Below are 21,356 nucleotides of genomic sequence, written 5' to 3'. Positions count from 1 at the left end.
AAATTAGAGGGGGGTCTCAATATTTGTAGATGGCTTATAACTTTGTTGCCATTTGACGAATGTGGACAAAGGTTTCAGAAAGATTATAGACTCAACCTTGAATGTTTGTGTAAAGTCTGAATGGATTTTGTCAAGTGTGGGCTATGTTATATGACCATTGTATGTACATATATTTTGACACTTTTGAAAAAAATAAAACATGGGCAGATTTCCAGCAAACTCGTTTAAGGAGCATTGGCAAGGACCTGAAAGCATGGTTTTGCAAATGTGGGCATTTTTTTTTGGCAAGTGTCATAATGTAACTACAAAAAAAAGTGATATACATTTGCTGACTTAGGTATAGCCATGGGCAGTGGCCAGATAGTCTTAGCAGTGCACGGTGGTGGTGTGAGTTATGGTTGCTTGACTTACTATAACTGGCGAATTTCTGAGGTTTTTTAGTTTTACTTGTAACCATAATGTCCCTTTAACAAAGTTTTTTCATTGAATTGCATAGGTTTTTATTAATGCAACTTAACCATAACGTCCCTTTAACAAAGTTTGTTCATTGAACATGTATATATATATATATATATAAATATATATATATATATATATATAATACCTTATACTTTCAGATGCTTTCCCCATACCTCTTGCTATTTCCTCTTTGCTACTGTCTTCCCTTTCCCCATTTCTTTTCTCCACCCCTTTCCATCGCTTACCTCCGAACTGTTTCTTCCAGTTGCAGGGGATTTTGCATTTCTGGGTCTTCATCGTCTGCTTGCATTCCTTGCCGGTGCGCGTCCCTTCGCGCGTGCCAAGGCCGCAGTCACCGCTGGTCGCTACGCATACACTCCACTGCCACTCCCCACAGTCTGCCTTCTTGACTTTCTTTTCTGTGGCAATAGAAAAAGATTAATAGTGTTAGATTGATCAACGCAAAGTAAAATCCAGACAAGCTCACAGAGTATTGCATGGACCAGAGCAGAATGGTGATCCCCGAGATTCAATTAGATATTTCTGCCACTGGTCCACTGTCCCGACCCTGTACCACAATAGGCTAGTCGCAGGGTTGTCCAACTCCCGGCCTCAAGGGACCGATCCATGTCGGGTTTTTAGGATACCTCTCATAATATTTGCAAGATAAATTTGCATACAATGACTCTACATGTATGCAAATTATTCCTCATGAATATTAATGAGGGATATCCTTAAAACCCGTCAAGATTCCAGCCCTCGACGGCCAGAGTTGGACAAACCTGCAAGTGGCTTGTCACACCCAGTGCCATCAACACCATGCTAACATGGGACTCACTAACTGAAAGTGATATGTCTTTTAATGCCTACCAACATTGCTTGAAAGTCACATGTGTTTTTCAAGGTGATGATCTTTAACTAGTAATTAGGCTTATTGTCATCTTCCTACGTATAGCTATGAGATAGAACCCCCATCCCCTTGTCTTTTGCAACCTCCTGTGCCATGTCCTGTGTGTGTGAATGTCTTGAAGAACGCTATGTTGCATAGAAGGAGAAAGCCCATCAGCCTGCTGAGAGGCAGGATTTCATGATAGGTCTTCGATCTGAACACTAAAGCGGAGGCAAAACAATTGCTAGTTATTTGTTCAGTACTGAAAGAGTGAACAGAAATCCTGTTGCTACCCGTAGGGTGGAAGCAAAGTGGAAGCACCTGTACACAGTGAACAACAGCTCTGCTCCGGTGCCATGAAAAACAAGACCTTCTTTCCCCAAAAACTCCATTCTAAATGAATCACAGCAAACATTGTTCTCAGAGGTGGTATCAGGAATGCAGTGCCCGACAGGCTAACACTCAGAGATGGCTGCAGATAGTGGGGACATGGGTACTGAACGCTCTGCCACCTTTGCAGCTTCCAAGCACAATTTTCCGTTTTAATGCCTACATGAGCATGCCCAGCTCTTGGAACTTAGCAATAACTGCCTCATATGTTCTTACTGTGTGGATGGCTCCCTAAGCACCTGCATGCCCACAGGCCGCTTTTCGCTGAATACACCAGTTTTGACCACATGCATCGCGCACACGTACTGTTGTATGACAGCAAATAGGCTGAATTTTAACCCTATAAAGCCAAGTTTAGGATTTGCTGCATCACACCGCCAAACCCCACGGAAATTCCCAGACATGATGAAAAGGGATCTTGCCACGGAACCTTGATGGACAGCTGCCTCCCACTCAAACTGCAGATCAAAGCGCTTGTAAAGTGCTGCATCTTTCAAATCTGCCCAATACAATGCATCAAGCCTTTCCTGACCTTCAGACACAGAACTGTGGCTAGGATGGCACTGCTACTTACAGTGCTAGACTGCACAAACTGCCTGTAATGAACAGCCTGTGGATATTGCTCCCACTGTACCTACTTAATATGCTACAAAGAGTTCAAAACACAGAAGCTAGACTTACTCTGACACCTCAAAGTCACACACACAATCGTCCCAGCCCTCCAAACACTCGACTGACTCCTAGTGACACTGAGAAGTCACTTTGAAACTATAATGCATGACAGGGCACAACATGTTCACTGCCCACTTGCCACTGGCTAGTGATAATTGACTCTTGGTAAGAAACAGTGTGATGTGTGTATGTGTAGAACTGAGGAGGCAAGTGACTTTTTATGCCTGCCTAGCAGCTTGAATCTTGCATTTTTTTAATACTGAACATGAGCCAGCATGCATTCTATGGCAGGGAACCAGATGTTACCAAGTGAAATGTATCCCCTACAAACAATTGACATTCAGTCTAGCAACGCTGCCCTAGTAGCAGTGCCAAGCTTCAAGCAGAAACCCTAGGAAGGATTTTCCGTCACCTTTCTCTCAACCAAGCTATTTGGAATTCTGTGTCCAGGCGTCTATGCACAGGGGAAAAAACCCACCATTCAGAAAATCTCTGAGAACCTGGCTATTCAACTCACTCCTGCTTGAGACACACACAAAATCCCCCACCAACAGATGCCCATGATCAGTAGCAATGATCCAGCAAAGCCTCTTCAGTCTAAAACTACATGAACATGCACCAATTCTCCACACGAAATGTCAGCCACGGAATATGGAAGAAGAGGCTCTATTTGGACAGTCACAGCCACAACTTCTAAGTAGAATCGGGCTGATATTCCAGAATATATGCAATGGACCAGCAAACAACACGCCTCCAAGAAGTACAGGACATCAGAATCATTCGGGTCGGTCTCCCTTTGACCTTTAATCCCAAACCAAAATAGCAAGAACCATTTTTAAAAGAGATGCCAAGCAAACTCGGACACAACATTGGAACAACAGTCTTGAAACAAAGGCTTCCTCTGGCTTAACTTTTCCCCTCTAGCTGATTCTCACAGCTCTTCCCCTTACAATCCTCACACAATCAAACTGTTTTTCAATGTTTTATTATTTAATTGCAACCTACGGTTTGAAACATTCAAACCTCAACACACATAACATGACAACAAAAAAGAAAAATACAAATTTCCAGTTCACGCAAATTCACGCAAAATAACTACAATAATGCATTCATTAAAATGTCAAACATAGTGAAAAGATATCACTAAACTAACGACAACAAGAAATTGGTCAAGTGCAATCATCATGATTAAAAATAGGAATCCATAAAAAGCTGTTCCCATAAACCTCCCACGGGGAAGCTCTCGTATCTTGCATCAGGGATGATTAAAAATTCACTAATCAATAGCAGCAAGGAATTGGTAAAGTGCAATCAACATACGTAACGAACAGTAGTTCATAAGTATCCTTTCCCATAAAAAATTCCACTGAGAGGCTCACAAATCCTGGACATATTTTAGAGAAATATTTAAGGTGTAAATTGTGAGTTTCGCTCCAATCTACCAACAGATATTGTAGTGTCTGAAGCCCAACTGCGCAATGTTGTCATTCCAGACCAAGAATCTCCTGGTCGTTCCACAAACATCGGTTTGCTGCAGTTGGTAGCAAATTAAAACAAAAATGCATCATAGTGCAAGCAAACTTCCAGGAGGGGTACTTAATGAGATAAGTAGCTGGAGTACCCAATACACACTGGCCATTCGCCAAGTTTGTATACTTTTTATAAGAATTTAGCTTGACAAATGTGTTAGACCAACCTTGTATCCAAATTCTTTCCTTACATGTTATCGTACTTAAAAACCATCTGGTAGTAATGTTTGCACTGCCAACTTTTAGCATTTCATATAGGGAATGGGGAGGGGGGTGCACAAACTTGTCATGCAGCTGTACCCATTTCAAGAGGATTTTAGCATTCAGGGATATTAATCCTAGTTCATATCTGAAATGTCATCGGGATGGCCGAGGGCGGCCCAGAGCACCCCACCATAATATACTTTCAATTACGTCAAAGTCAAAATCACTCAGTGGGTGATCTATTTCCAAACCATAACTCAGAATCGGAATAATCTTTGCTCCATCAAATTAAGGACTGACTTTAAAGAAAATCTCCCAAAACGATGCAGAACATGTTTTAATTGTGGGAGGAGATGTTTTGTCTTATTTAGAAAGAAGCCAGTTAACAGATTCTTACTCATTTTAGTATAAATTGGAAAACCTAAATATCTAAATTCCAACACCTCCCTTAGAATGTCTTAATTCATTTTCTAAGTTTGTCTCCTCAGCTTATTCTCAGCTTTAAATACCAAAAGCTTCGACTTATTAGTATTTATAGTAAGGTTGTTAGCTGTGGAATAACATTCAAAGGACCTCAACAAACGTTTTAAATCCACGTTAGTAGAGTCAAGAATCAAAATATCATTGAATAGGTAATCCAGTAATTGGTGTGGCCATTCACTACTGGAGACACAAAAGTAGACTCTAAAAGGGCCTCTCCTAAATCTGCCAACTACAAATTAAAGAGAAAGAGTGCAATTACACAACCTTGTTGAAGTCCATTGAATGTAAATATCACCCGAGAGGTATTTCCAAACGGTTAAGTCTGACTCTTACGGAGATATTACTATGGAGGGCTACGAGGATGCTTAACAAATAATCAGGCACCCCCTATTTTACTAATTCACGCCATAACAAATTCTGATTGATCTTGTCAAAAGGTAGTCTATACTTACGCCGTAAATGACTGGAACTTCATGCTGCCAAGACAATTGCTGAATGGAATCGACCACCATCCTGCAGCAGCAGTGTCTACCCATGTCTGGAAAACCAACCTGATAAGGTTTCAAGATTGCACAAGAATCGGCCCAAGCCTTTAGATCTTTCAGTACCAATGAAGCAAATATGTTGGAATCCGCATTGAGCAAGACCATGGGTCTATAATTACCAAGATCCCAATTACAAACTTTCTCTTAATAGGCACATTATTTGCAGTAGATCATGAGGGGGGCATCGGTCATACTCAAACTATTTTTTAAACGAATCACATAAGACACATGACCAGAAAGAGGATAGGACTTGAGCACTAAGTTGCACAGCCCATTTTGACTGGGGGCCCTTGAGCTGCTGCACTTCTTAATTAGCATTTCAAGATCCTCCTGTTCAAACTCTAAATTCCAACCTACTGATGCAATTATCTTATCGACAGATCGACTAGAAGGGGAATATAAATTCTCAAAATCGCTCATACAAACGTTTTCTAATATGGGATTCTCATATGTCACCTGCTGGTTATTACCTCCTGAATTGACCAGTTTCCAGTAGTTGGAGTCTGATTTTTTATTAAACTTTGCAACATATCTTCCATCTCCAGCCTATGAGTATGGCGACAGCTAGCTGCAATTTTGTTTTTATATCTCTGCCTTTTCTGATGGATCCATACCGCATTTACATGCTTCGTCTCACTGGATTTCTTAATACTATGGATGTTAGACCTCACCTCCCTTTTTAACTCCTGTATCTCCGGGTTATAGCCACCGGATCTTTGGGCTTTATTATTTGTTGTAAAGGGGGTGAAGGTTAAAGGACGATGTATATTTACTGAAAAGATCGTTCCCCTGTTTTACTTCCCTTAAATGTATCTCTAGCAGCATTCATGAACATGTTGACAACTCTGTCAGACCAGAGAATCCTGTTCTTTCCTTTGTTTACATTAATCTGTGGCATTCAGCCTTCAGTGGGTGCTGCAGTAGGATGAGTAAAACTCCCAATGGGAGTATTATGCTCACTCGGGGGCCCCGGGTGGACCCTGAAATAGTCATGCAAAAAGAGCTTCTCAGAAGCAAAAATAAAACCGATCCTGGAATCCTGAGAGCCACGGCTCCAGGTATGATGGCCTTCCATGTCACCATTGACATTTCCATGCAAAGGCACCAGGTTCTGTGTTCGAAGAAAGGGTACCCAGATTAATCCCAACTAACATTTACCCTCATTTCCTTCCCCACGATAGTCATCCCCATAGTAATATGATCAATACACATTAACATCCCCGGCTAAAACCACATAGAAGTCCTTATGTCACAGATACAAATCCAATAACACGTTTTCAATTTCATCTTGTAACATATGTATAGGTAATTCATGATAGCTGCAATAAAGATTAATATGCAAAAAAAAGTTAGGCCCCATGTAGTATTTGCAACTGCCAGCTACAAACTTAGGGCTTGGATACGTAGATTAAAATATATGAGATATAGGGCCTCATTACAGGTCGGGCGGTCCGGAATTAACAGTGGCAGTAAACCCGCCGCCACTGTTAATTCCGGACCGCCCGATCCCGAGTCCTGCAGGCAGGAGGTGATCTTCCCGCCAGGTCTGACCTGGCGGGTTGAACACCTCCCGCCTGCAGGCGGACATGGAAACACCGGCACCATCACAAGATGGTGCCGGTGTTTCCACTTCCCCATTCTCATTGAGTCCTGTGGGACTCAATGGGAATGGGGATTTACCAAATTCCGCCTCCGGAATTCCGGGACACCAGGGCTGTAATGCCCTGGTAATTCCGGGAGTCACGGAGGTGGAATGGTAATACGAGTCCGGTGGTAACCAGGCGGTTTTACCGCCGCGGTTACCGCTGGACTCGTAATGAGGCCCATAGAGACCAAATGTTACAAGATGATGTTTAGCCATAACGGCTCCTGCGAAGTTGCTATTCATTCTAATGTAAATGTGAGGCTGTGATCTTGCTCTCCCCAATTGTCATTATGTTGGAAATTATGATATATATATGCATATAGATTTGTTTTGTATGTTTCTCTTTTCCCTTTCATTGCCATAAATGTCATGTGATTAATGGATTTTGCTTTCTTTCCCACTATCAGAATTTGAATAAATATTTAATAATTATTTTGTGAATTTGTTTAATCCCGGGATAATGAATTTGTTATGGTTTTACGATGTGTTGTACTTGATGGTAAAAGTCAATTTTATTGATGAGTAAGTAAAAACTAACCTCTAAATGTGTGCGTTTGAACCTGTGTAATCAAGAACAAGGGGGCGAGAGAACAAGGTCCGATCTCCCTTCCCTGGGATGTATATACGGCTAGAAGGAGTCCTCCCGTAGGCCTCCAGGTAGTCCATCTGAGTGCCACTTGCTGGCATGTGGAGAACCCATTCAAGGTCAGTGGGCCCATTAAGAAGGTTTCCTGCAAGAAAATAATTTCTGCACCTCCCAGCCTGGCAATGGAATTTCTTATGTGTATGGTGCAGGACACCTCGTGTATTCCAAGGTAACATGTTAAAAACCAGGCCTCATAACACCAGCCCATGGACTTGCGGCCGAAAGAGCACCCATAATCCATGACCACTCCCCCCTCGTGGGAAAATGCCCTGTGCCCCCTCACACAACACATTTCTAGTCCCATATTTCTCCACTGAACATGAGATTTACAAAGTTTGGGAGGATTGGCACTTGACTAGGGCGAGCCCGAAACCCGTTTGCCTCCAAAGGACACAGGTCATACACACGTAGCCTAAAATCATCAACAGATGCTAACAAACATTTCCAGACAAGGAGCGGAGGTATGTCAATAACGGCAATATCAAGCCCCTCATCAAAAGGAAGTTCTACTCACTCAATGTCAATGGGAACGATTATCCTCAAAGAGGGAATATCATACAAAAACACTAAGATAATTTGCCGATTCATAAGATTGCAATCTTCTTTTGGAAATCATGATTCCAGAATGCAGCGATTTTTTTTTGAAGAAGATGACACCAGCGCTTGCTTGCAAATCCTAACTGTCCGTCACTCCCGTGTCCCTGTTGATATTTTCATGGCCACCAGTAGCGTGGGGGTTTATCGGCTGGGACCAGTGCAGAATCACCTCCCCTGGCTTGCTCAGGAAGCCGCCGTCCCCGGTCACCAGTAGTAGAAGTTAAATCCCCACACTGCGTTGAAACCATATGCCTGACAGCCTTACTCTTACTAGAGTCCCCTATTAGCTCCTAAGTGGTAATACAAAAAGTAGAGGTTTGACTGACCCTTGACCTGTGTTATCCCAAGTCGTGATTCATTAAATCAATGATGATTTGTGCCGACAAATGTGGATTATCAATCAGACTAATCAATGCTTTTTCTGATTCCAAGGCGTCTCGCTCCCCATTCTTTCCCTGCAAATCCTCCGATCTTCCCTGCCTCAGTCTTGGTTGACTGACTTTTTTATGTCTGAGGAAAATTGAGGTAATATTTTGGTTATTAGAAACCACTGCATTCTCCAGCTGTTTCTCGCCATTTCATTTGGGCTGGAGATTTAAAGCACGGATACAATTATTAGAAATAGTCTTGGTAATCCTCTTAGCTTTCATATGCTTAGATTTTTTGCCTTGTTTCGTTTTCGATTTCTTGCCAGCTTTACAGCTATTAGAGCTCCCTTCCGAAATGGCGGAAGTCACCACAAGGGCAGAAGGGGCATAATCTTCCTCCAAATCACGCGGCAAGGCAGCCAACTATTCAATTATTTATTTTGGAGGCTGCCTGTCAACGCCCTGACAAGAACTTAAGTTAAATTCCTCACTAGCTACCTCAGCACTCTTAGATGCGCTCAACAAGTCCGCCGTGTTCTGAAGATACATTTCCATCTTTTTCTTTTTTTTTGCATTTATATAGCACTACAAACCCTCAGGAATCCGAGCACTGCTTTTTCTTACCCACGGTGTGTGGTGCTCATTTATCGACCTCGGAAGGATGAAAGGCTTAGTTTGGCCCTGCCGAGATTCGAACCTGCGTCAGCAGACTCTGCACAGAGGTCAAAGCAAGTGCTCTACTCGCTGTGGTATGTGGCCGGCTTAACTTGTAAATTAGCTAATAATTTGAGTGAGTGTTCACTTCTACTTTAATAAACTCAAACTTTAATGAGAGAATTCAAAACAAAATTTAATGCAGCTAAAGTACTTCAGTGATTTTCCGCCATTTCAGAAGTAGAGGCTGCTGGTCCATAACAGAGGTAGGAGTAATCATGCCAGAAGGTTCACCAGAGTTTGGCAGAGCCTGTGTGTCAAACAACGCAGGGGTGTCCGATAAAAAGCTACACGCTGGCGAGTTTTCTTGTCCCAATAAGGTGGCACCGGAGCAACTTTGGGGGACAGTATCTCTGCCCTAATGCCGGTGTCTGGACTACCTTGTGTTGCTGCACTTGTCCTATGTGGCTGGGTAGGCATGAGGGGGACGGGTCGGAGATCACCCACATTCGCTCTCCACCGCCTCATGAAAAGGCCTGAAATGTTCCTCTTCATAGAAATAGAGGACAGCGCGTCATCCAAAGCTGGTTTGTGCAACCTGGACACAGAGATATTCACATTTCCGGGAGTTCTTCCACATGGACTACTGACGGTACTTCTACAATGTTACCCCCACAGGCTGTTGTGAAGTAAACGCTTTCCACCACGTCAATTTCAATGGTGCAGTGGGGGTGTTCGTCATGCAGATGAGTGCTGCGAAGATAGTACACCGCGCCTCAGTAAGTATTACGGATCTCAATGCCAAAAGGACGTACCGTGTGCACCACAGTCTGTTCTGCCAAATTTCCTGCAATGGCAAAAGTCAACAGCTAACTGCTGACTGCCGACTGCACACTTGCTCCCGCACTTCTCGGTGCACGCTCTGTGCTGGAGGGATGATTTAAGGTTTTCACCAGCCAGAAACAATGTTGAGTGCCGAAACACCAGATATGTTCCATATAGCTTGGGAAATGCAAACATCCACTGCCAAGTGCACACTTGCTCCGGCACTTCACAATCAACCTTTTCACACTGAAGCAACTGCCTTCAAAACACACCACGATGACTGAGTAAGACCACCATTCACTTCTGTAGCCCCAGCCCACATCCCCATGCCAACTGCTTCCTATGTTCTCACATTGCTTCTTCCAGCTGATGGACCATGGGCTCTGGCTTCAGGATTCAACACAAGCCCAAGGTTCTCTCAGCCAGTACCCACCTAAAATCACACCAATACTCAGGTCTTTAGTACTTCTGGCCTGCAAGCAGACAGTGAAAGAACTGTATCAAAATAAGCAGTGGAGCTGTGACCCCGGCAGGGGACACAGTAGGCAGGAATGGAGCGACTGGTAACACATTTTTCAAGGGTTGCAGACATGCTGGTTGACATCCAATTGAGTGGAAACAGAACTAATTTGAGCTGAAACTGCTACTGGCCCTCATTACAAGTCAGGCGTTAAGGGTTAACGGTGCCGTCAGCGCCGTTAACCCTTAACGCCTGATTCACACTTTAACGCCTGCTTTTTGCAGGCGTTAAAGTCCAAGGCGCTAAGCGACCTTGGTGCTAATTACGGCACCGTAATTTACGGTGCCGTAATTAGCGCCTTCCCCATCCCCATTATGCCCTATGGGGCAAAAATGGGAAGGGGGAAGGGCAAATGGTGAATGGGGAATTACCGCACCACTCACCTTGGAATGGGGTGGTAATTCCGCCATCCACCATGGCGGAATCGTAACCTTAGCGGCATGGACCATGGTGCTAATAGCACCATGGTCCTCGCCAAGGTTGTAATGAGGGCCACTGAGTGTTAAAGTGGAGAAGTGTGAAAAAAGTAGTGGAGCTGTTAACAGAAAAAAATAAAAGTAATGGAACGCCACTCCCAACCGTTCCCGACCGTTCCCGCTCACTTCGACCACTGCAAGCAAAACAACTACATGAATTGCATCTGCTTTTCCCTCTGTCCCATTAAATTACTCCCTCTTTCCTTGCAGGAACATATGCAGCGAGAATGCCAAAATGGCAGCAGTGTACTATACAAGAACACTCTGTATTAGTGTGCAATACATTACATGATTGGGCTGGGAGAATAGCTCAGTGGCAATGTGATCACCTTGGAAGCAAGGCGCAGAGCAACACAGGTTCGATCCCCGGGTCTGCACTTAGAAACCGCTGGGTATTAAGTGCGTTATAAATAACCAATTACAATTGGCTGGAAGTGTTACTGCAGCAAGTGAATGGTGTAAAAGCATGTTCTTTCTTGGCTCCCTGCAGGGCCATGCAATGAAGATACTGTGGTTAGGGTCATTGTATCCAGGGCATTGCATAGGAGAGTGGTGCGCTGCCCGCAATATGTGCACGTCATGCAGACATGGCAGACCCAGGGCAAGATTGCACGCCATGTCCCGCTTGCTCAGCTCGCAGGATCATCGTTTCTAATTCTGATGACTTATTTCAGAAACTGCCCGAATGTGATAGGTGGTGCATGTAAGAGTGTGAATGGATTTGATAGTGCTTTAATTTAATAATTAAAACATGAGGTATGTGGATGTATTTCACGTTGTACTTGCGGCCTGGCAAAGCATGTGAAGTGGTGTGGAATGCATTTGGAGCAGGGTGGTACAAGGGCGGGGGCATGACAATGGCCTTTAGCCTCAGGCAGGGAAAATACTTGCACCCGCACTGCGTACATTAGCCCATCATTTTCCAGTAGGAGATTTCAACTTGGAAAACAACGCTATTTTAATGTGAAGGCAACATTTAAACAATACCATTTGGAAGAAATATCCTTCACAGATACCGTAGAGAGACTACAGGCCCGATTCATGAAATATTTGCCCGGTTCAAAGTGAATTTGCACTGCTGAAAAGTGACTTTACACTGCCGACACAAACCTGATTCATGGAATCGTGCAAAGTGTATTTTTGCCGTGAAAGGTACGGGCAAAGTCATTTGGTTCTGCAGAAATGACTATGCGCTGACTTTGCACGGACTTTGCACTACAAAAATACACTTTGCACGGTTCCATGAATCAGGGTTTGTGTCGGCGGTGCCAAGTCAGTTTTCAGAAGGGCAAATGCACTTTGAACCGGGCAAATATTCCATGAATCAGGCCCTACGTGTACGCCTACGTGTACGTCACAATTTGTACAAGATCCCTCCCTGTTTTTCGTGCCATAACTCTTGTGCAGAATGTCAGATGTACAGTGTCTTCACTGACCTTGATCTTTTGGCTAGGATTTTTGCTTTACAGAAATACTTACTTTGCTTATTCATTTGACTCTGCACACTCTTATTATGTGATGGTGTAGATTTCCAATAATCCCATTGATCCAAGCGTAGGGTAGGCCATTGGCACCGTGCCCGTCCTTATTCGGCTGCATATACCCCATTGAAGGGCCTCATTGAAATGATATACTATTTTACACAGTTTGGTTAGAACCAAAGGTTTATTTTTCCATATGTGGTTAAACTATAAAACATCTAAACAAATCCTGCATTGTATTGTTGCACACATCCTTTACTAGACATTCTTTTACTCATACACAGTCTAGTGTCTAGCATGGACTGGAAAAGGCTTCTTTGGAGACATTGGCATGAGAGGCAGTTCAGTTATTTCTCCACAGACCAGACTATGAAGGCACCTACCTTTGAAAGGGCCAGATTCGCAGAAGTGTTTTTATAATAGTGCAATCCCATTGGAAAGCGCTCTGTGAATCAGGCCATGAGTGTGGGCATCCCTGATGCATGCAAAATGCCCAGGAAGAGAAAGGAGCAAACAGCTTTCTGTAGAGCTGGCCTAAGAGCAAGATCTGCAGGCCAGGGCGGGGAAAACAAGGGGCAAGAAGGAAATGGGCGGAGAGTGGTGCAAGGAAGGTCCTGGGTGCATTGTAGCATTGCGTATTTGCACTCAGTAAAGGCCGCAGTGGTGGCAGAAGGGCAGGACTCATCCAGAACGGTCTGGATGGTTGTATCAAATGCAGACTTTCAGCCGTAAGGGCTGGCAGATTTGACAGTAGGCAATCAGGCTTCTAGTGCTTGGTAGAGAAGGTTTAGGCATCTGGAGAGGGCAGCTGAGCTTGAGGAGAAGGTGGTCTTGCTGACTGGTTGGATGTTTATTTATATATTGCAGTTGTGGGTAGCGCCCAGACCCGGAGGTATTGATGACACCCCTTGCAAGTTTGGCTGCCAAAGGCAAAATACGTCATGTGTCTGGAGAATGCAGAAGCAGCCAATGGGAAGATTACATGGAGAATGCAGAAGCAGCCAATGGGAAGATTACATGGAAAATGCAGAAGCAGCCAATGGGAAGATTACATGGAGAATGCAGAAGCAGCCAATGGGAAGATTACATGGAGAATGTAGAAGCAGCCAATGGGAAGATTACATGGAGAATGCAGAAGCAGCCAATGGGAAGATTACATGGAGAATGCAGAAGCAGCCAATGGGAAGATTACATGGAGAATGTCGAAGCAGCCAATGGGAAGATTACATGGGTCAGAGGAACACTTGATTATTCCCTATAATATATTTTTCTTTTACTTTTCAGATTTGTAGCAGCATACATGTTTTCTCAGTTTCAGAGGAAATGGGTCTCAACTAACAGATTAAGGAGATTATGGACAAAAAAAAAACTTTGAGCACAAGCTGTGGCACACGTCAAGAGCTGCCATGACGCAAGCATCAAGGTGTCAGTGACCTCTTACCTGGCTTCTCCTTCTTCACCGCCTCGGTGCCTACAACAGCCAGCACCAGGAAGAGGGCCAAGAGGCCGATGGCCAGGAGCCGGTGATGCTGCAGCTGCATTCTGGAGAAAGGGGCAGAGAGGGTGGCATTAGAGCTGGGAAAACATAACAAGGAGACACATACCAGCAAAGAAACGCTAGCGCATGCCATCTTCATCATGTCCTGAGGGATTCACTTCAAACTGCATCGTGGTATCAAAGAGGATGGAAAGAAAAGGAGGCACTAGGAATATGTCACAGCAGGGAGGAAAATACAGGATTGTTGTTTGAAAATGCTCTGCACTGGCACTGCAATTCCATGGTATTTCAATACAATAATAGCCCGCTCTTCATTGTGTAAAACTGCGCTTTACGCCTGATGTATGCCACAATCACCTGCATCTCCTGATAAACTACAAAATGTATTTATAAAGCTATTCTGTCCTCTAATGTATTATTGTACAATGTGTAAAGGCATTTCCCAGCTGTACCGCCCCTGCAACTAAGCTCCCCGCAAGTAACAGCACCTCAATGCCCAAGGGTTGTCTGTGCGCTATACAAATGTAAAAAATGTATAAATAAATAAGTACATTGCATGAAACTATCATTTTAAATCAACATGTTTAAAAGTTGAGTCTGCAGATTGTCAATTCTCCAAATCGCAAATCTCTCAAAACGTGGCTTATTCAACAACACCTGACCAAGGACTGATCCCAATGGGCACACAGACTGACTCACAGACCGCAACTCATAGTACTGTGCTACTGTTACAAAATGTCAGCCCATAGGCTGGCCACCCACACCCTGCACAGCGCTCCACTGCTCTCAAGCCAGGGCAGCGATTTAAACAATAACTTACATACAAATAATGTTAATGAACTCTGATTAATAATAGCCAGAAATAGGCAGCTACTAGAACTAGTAAGGGCTAAAGGCATTCTTACTTTTAAATGATTACTGCTCTGCAAAATAACAATTACTAATCAGTGGATAGGGTTTGCAAGAGTACTGATTGCTAGCCATACTGGGGGCATCAATAGCCAGCTATACTGATTCACTTAAAGTACATGTTTGCAGGGTCTCACCAAGGATTGTTTGGTTCAGGCATCTCACCCCTAAGCCATGTTCATCACTATTTATGCTTTGCCCAACCTTTAGGCCATGCCTCCTTTTAGAGCCCCCTCAGATTTCGCATTCCCGCTTAAAGCACTGGTGCTAAGATGTCTCAACACACACACTCACAAACGTGCCTACACAAATCCCAGTATGACCAAAGGAGCGTGATCTATAATGAAACAAAATTATGTCATGAATGCAAATGGCTAGATGGAGCTTAAGAGACTTCAGCGGTACCTATGCGAAATGTGTTTGGATGATGTCTCATGTTGCATTAGTGCTTCAAATAAAACAGATGTGGCAAGAAAAAAAACAAAGAAATGCAATTGAAAAAATGTACATTTAAATAGGTTACTACCTTCAAAATGTTACAAACTGCAAATACCAATGTTCTTGAGCAGCAATGAGCAGCTTCTCACAAAAATCAAGTATGACAGGATACAAACAAAAAAATACAATTCTACTTTAGAAACCACCAAGGATGTAACCTGAGCGAGCACTATGAAAACATGCCACAAAATACAAGATCAAAAGAACATTCACCATCTGGACGATAAACTATTATAACATTGCTATTGTTCATATTAAAAACACTGTCTATTGCAAACAATCATGCATACATTTAAAATGAACATGTACATAAAAACCATGTAGGCATTGTGCTATTATGATGTCACTTTAGTTAACCATCCTAGCAATGTTGAACATACAACCTTCACTAAAATTAAACAAAACCCAAATTATCACACCATCTGAAAAATATATATATATATATATATATATATATTCACTGAAAAAACTTTGTTAAAGGGACGTTGTGGTTAAGTTGCAATTATAAAAACCTATGAAATTTACTGACCAAACTTTTTTAAAGTGACTGCATGGTTAAGGTGCACTAACAAAAACCTATGAAATTCAGTGAAGAAACTTTGTTAAAGGGATGTTATGGTTCCAAGTAAAACCGAAAACCCCCTGAAATTCACCAGTTATGGTAAGCTAAGCAACCATAACTCATGCCACCTCCATGCACTGTTAAGACTAACACCCAGGACATCAAAGATGACATCACTACCCCATCAAGCTCACAATAAGGTGAAGAGCAAGTGCACTCCGACTAGCCATAGTCAGCTGTGTGTATGGGTGCGGCTAAGGGGACGTATTGTGTGCTATGACCCCTCAGTCACCTTCCTTCTCTACCTCTCTGGCTTCTCTGCCACTCGCGTCCACCTCTGCTGCCTCATCTGGGGCTCTCCCTCCTCTCTGGGCCCTTTGCCACCTAGCACCAACTCCACCACCTCTCTGGCTCCTCTGCCACCTTCCTCTTCTACTGCTCTGACTCCTCTGCCAGTCACCTCCTTCTCCGCTGCCTCCTCTCTGGTGCCCTCCTTTTCCTCCTCTCGGGCCATCTGCCCCCTCCTTCTACCGCTGCCCTCTCTTGGGCTCCTCTGCCTCTTCCACTGGGTGTACCTCTCTCCTGTACCCGACCCCGGAAGTCTTTCAAAAGTGCCAACCTGATCTACATAGCTATTCTCAACATTTGCTCTGCTGTGAAACACTCCTCTGACATCTGCCACCTCCTTGAAGAACTTGATCTGCATGTTCTCGCTCTTACTAAAATGTGGTTCACGGCCATCTCTGTCAGGAGTTTTGACACTCTCCTATATGAGGGCTACAAGATCCTCTCCGAACCCAGGACCATCAGCCCAACGGTGGAGTGGCTCTGATCTTTCCTGAGTGAGTCCATGCCTCTATCATTTCGACCCAGGCTTACCCCTCCTTTGAATGCCTGGTCTGCAGGCTCTCCATCTCTCTTGGCCTCTCTCTCACTCTGGCCACCATCTACAGGCCACCTGGCCAGGCCGCCCTCTTCCTCTCTGAATGGGCTGATCTTTCCTCACTTCTTGCCTCTACCTCTAAGCTTCTCTTCCTCTTTGATTTCAACCTTCACTTGGACTCCTCTGACCACTCTGGGCTTTTCTGTAAACTTTTCGACTCTCTCTCCCGTTCTATTCCTCCCTCTGGTCCGAAACACTCAGCCGGACACAACTTGGATGCTCTCATCTCCTGAGACATCCCCCTCTCCAACCCTCTCAGTACTCCACTTTCTTGGACTGACCACTTTCTGCTTTCCTCTCACCTGAAACTCTCTACCCCACTGGCAAACCCCACCCCAGCACTCCCAACTTCCTTTTTGGTCATTCGACCTATGAAGCGGGTGTCAGTTGCCGCTTTTGCCTCCACTTTCTCTCCTCCTCTTACCCCTGTGGCTGACTCCCACTCTGACACAGCCCTCTCCAACCTTGATCTCTCTTTCTCAAATGCTCTCGATATCCTTGCCCCTGTAATGAGAATCCTCCTGAAGCCTGTCTCCAAGTGCAATTATGTTTATGACTCTGACCTTGCCACTCTGAAACACAAATACAGAGCTGCCGAGCGGAAGTGGAGGGCTTCGGGCACATCCCCTGAAAAACTAGCCTGCTGCCTGCTCCAAAGGCAATACAGACTCTCCGTCTTCTCCAAGAAGAGAGTCCATATTCAAGCCTGCATCTCTGCGGCCTCTAACAGCATGGCCAAACTTTTTCAAATGTGCAAGGAGGTGGTCAATCGACTGCAGCCTCCACCTGTCCTGTTCCTTCCCAGACCCTATGTACGTCCCTGGTTTCTCAGCTCACCACTAAATCTCAGGACATACTGTCCACGCCATCCTCCTCTCCTCATCTCTCTCCCTCTCTCAGGCCCCCTCCAGCCACCCTTCCCTCTCCTCTCCTTCTCTCCTCTCTCTCTCCTATAACACCTGATGATGTTTATAGACAAGTCCAGTCTATGAATGTTTGATCCAAACAGGTGCTCCCCTGCTCCTACATCACCATTAAGGACAACATTGTTTCCCTGCTCCAGCTTTGCCCAATTTCGGCAATCATGTCTTTGCCACTGGGTCTTCCCCTCTCTTCTCAAGCACTCCCTTGTACACCCCCGCCTGAAAAGGCCTTCCTCTAATTCTTCCTGGCTGACCAACTATCGCACGATCTCTATCACTGCTTTCCTGGGCACACTCCCTTGAGAAACTGGCCATCTTGCAGTTAAAGCTCCGCACAGAATCTGCTGGTTATCTCCATGTCCATCAGTGTGGCTTTAGATCGGCCAGAGGCACAGAAACCGCTCTCCTGAACTCCCATGAAGATCTGCTCTGCAACATTGTCTCCAGCTCTCTGTCTGTTCTCTTATTCCTTGACCTCTCCTCTGCCTTTGACACAGTCAATCATGCCAACCCGATCAACTGTCTGAGTGTGAACCTTGACATGACTGGTCAGGGTCTTGGCATGACTGAGCTCCTTTCTCTTGAACTGACTGTCCCAGGTCCCACGTGGGTCCTTTCGCTCCACCACTTCTCTTTCCACATGTGGTGTTCCCCAGGAATGTATCCTCTCATCCTGGCTCTTCAATGCCTATCTGGCACCCCAGCGCACCAGATCTCTACTTTCTCCTGTAACTTTCAGTGTTATGCAGATGACACACAGCTCTCTTTCAGGCTACACTCAGCCTCTGCTCCCTCCTCGCTCATTTCTGACTGCCTATCCGCTATTCAAGGATGGTGCACCGTTAAAGATCTCTGTCTTAATGTCAGTAAGACAGAGATTCTTCTTATTCAGACCCCTGCTCCCGCTTTTCCTCTCTCCCTCTTGTCACCCTCCATGGGCCCCCTCCCCTCACCATCCTTTGAGGCAAAGAACCTTGGCGTCATCTTCCACTCCACTCTTTCCTTCTCTCCACACATCACAAACCTTTCCAAGAAGGCTCACTTCCAGCTGCACCTCCTAAGAGGTATCCTACATTTTCTCACCTTCCCCCAGAAGTTCACTGTCCCCAGAGCTCTAGTTCTCTCTAGGCTGGACTACTGCAACAGCCTATTTCTCATTCTTCCTAGCTCTACTCTTTGCTACTAATGCAGAAAGGATTGCAAGACTTATCCTTGGCCTCAAGCCCAGGGACTGCATCTCTCCAGCTCTGAAATCTCTCCACTGGCGCCCGGTGGCCGCGAGGATCACGTTCAAGTTAGTCACTCAACCTCATCACATAAATAAAAATATTTTGTAATCAATACAAATTACAACATATTAAATACCCAGCCATAATATCAGTATATATGTATTACCAGTTTCAGAAACTCACAGCAACCATGGAGAAAGATGACATTTCACTGAGCAAGAGAAGACACCAAAAAGAGGCACACTTTTCTGGGAGACACTCAAAAACCAACCCCACTGGCAAGAGAATCACAACACACGGAAACACAAGCTGTGATGTGTGCAAACAAAGCTCACTGAGAATGTGCCAACCACCATAGAATGTTGTTCAAATGTGAAGCTCCGACAATGAGAAATAGTAACTAGAAAGCCCTATAATGTGGTTAGACAAAGGATTAAAATGTGATGATAATATAATACAACACTTTAACATGGTTAACAAACAATATTCTATCCACATATTGCATATTTGCTTCTTCAAATCTGCCAATACCCAAGGCACCAGCCAGTTCAGCTGTTCCACCATGCAAAGGAGCCACTAACAACTGTCCAAAAACATCTGAGAGCAACAACACTGGAGTCTAAGTATGGGAAGGTAGACAGGAAACAACCAAATTTTAAAAACATCATCCAAGTAAGTAAACACTTTTCTCTAACTATAAAACTATACCTGAACCAAAAAAAGTAAGCACACAAAGTCTGTGTCAGGAGAAAACTTGAACTGTGTCAATAATAAACTTTAACTGGCTTAGAAAAACATACTTGCAGGACCACTAAAATTGTATAGTACCTACTTCTGCTGTGCCTGCGGTGAGGTTCTGTGTTTTCTCTGTTACTGCGACCCTTTTGAACCTTTAATCTTTAATTTTCCTGCCTTCTTCCATCAGTGCTTTCTGCACCTCCAGCATCCCCTGGTCCCTACCCCACCTGCGTCCTGGCTTTAACTTCCTTCTAACTTCCCCTACAGGCCCCTGCTTCTGATTGGGCCTGATGCCCATTGTTGTAATCCAGCCTGGATACATGTGATCATACATCCACTGCCAAGGCGCTGTTTTTCTGCTGTGCCTGAGAGGAGGGTCTGTGTTTTCTCTGTTACTGTGACACTTTTGAACCTTTAATCTTTAATTGTCCTGCCTTCTTCCCTCAGCACTTTCTGCAACTCTGGCACCCCCTGTTCCCTGCCCCGACCTGCTTTCTGGCTTTTCCTTTCTCCCGCCTCCCGCTCTGGCCCCCTGCCTCGGATTGGGTCTGATGCCCATTGTTGTAATCCTGTGTGGGTACAGGCGATTGTGCATCCACTGCCAAGGCACTTATTTCTGTTGTGCCTGAGGTGGGGGTCTGGATTTTCTTTGTTACTGTCACCCTTTTGAACCTTTAATCTCCTCAGCGCTTTCCATGACTTTGGCACCCTCGACTCCCTCCCGTCACCCAATTCCTGGGTTTTCCTTCCTCCTGCCTCCCGCTCCGGCCACCTGCTCTGATTGGGCTTTGATGCCCAACTTAACTGAGCACAGCAGGGCAGCTGCACTGCCCATGCAGCCCCTTGTGGCGAAGGGCCCCAAGGCAATGTGCAGCTCCTGCAGTAGCAGCTCTAGATTATGTTTGCCTGTGTTCACCAATGGAGCATGCAGTGCAGCCGTCAACCATTAGTGAATGAAATGGTAAGAAAGGTTGGGTGGGGAAATAGCGATTACTGCTCCCTATTTAAAGTTTCCCTCCTCTCGAATTACTCCTATTTGCAAAGGTTGCAGTCTGCTGCATGTCACCCACATTGTTTATTTTCCTAATCTGTCAGTTAGGCCAATTGTCTTAGTTAGCCATATTGGGCTTGCCCCTCAATCTAGGAAATTGGAATGTGGGTGTCTTGTTTCTCTGCTGTATGTTGAATCCTAGGCTTTTCCCCTCTATCTAGAAAAGTCAAATCTGGTTGTTTTGCATTTTCTGCTGTTTGTTGAATCCTACGTTTTTTCCCTCTATCCAGGAAAGTCAAATCTGGTTGCTTCTGCATTTTCTGCTGTCTGTTGAATCTTAGGCTTTTCCTTATCCTGTACACTTGAAACTAGTTGATTGCTTTGCTGTTGTGTGGAGATTGGTGTCATGCCTCTCCCTCACCCACTCTCGGGCCTCCCTTGAACACACTCTCCCCTTCACTCCCCTCTTCTCTCCCAATTCACCTTTTGAGGTCTCAGGCCAAGTCCGCTCTATGAAGGTTTCACTCTACAGGTGCTCCCATGTTCCTCGTGAGCTCTCAAGGACAGCATTGCCTCCCTTGCTCCAGCCTTGGTTGATTCTGTTATCACCCCATTGCCACTGTGCCTTCCTGCTACTCCTAAAGCACTCACATGTGCACCCTCCTTGCACTTTTCTCCGTCC

General features: G+C 44.7%; 1 protein-coding gene across 1 annotated transcript in view; it reads right to left on the bottom strand.

Annotated features, from left to right (window-relative positions):
* Positions 1-21,356, bottom strand: part of PTN (pleiotrophin) — a 297,343-nt gene that overhangs the window by 130,200 nt on the left and 145,787 nt on the right. The window contains exons 2-3 of the mRNA XM_069628761.1: positions 13,825-13,925; positions 705-878 (exon numbers count right to left, since the gene is read on the bottom strand). Coding sequence (XP_069484862.1) covers positions 705-878; positions 13,825-13,925 — 275 coding nt within the window. The remainder of the gene's footprint in view (positions 1-704; positions 879-13,824; positions 13,926-21,356) is intronic.

The sequence above is a fragment of the Ambystoma mexicanum genome, chromosome 12, assembly GCF_040938575.1.
Source record: "Ambystoma mexicanum isolate Mex_15411 chromosome 12, UKY_AmexF1_1, whole genome shotgun sequence".
In the NCBI taxonomy this organism is placed as follows: Eukaryota; Metazoa; Chordata; class Amphibia; order Caudata; family Ambystomatidae; genus Ambystoma; species Ambystoma mexicanum.
This window is presented reverse-complemented; position numbering and strand designations above follow the sequence as displayed.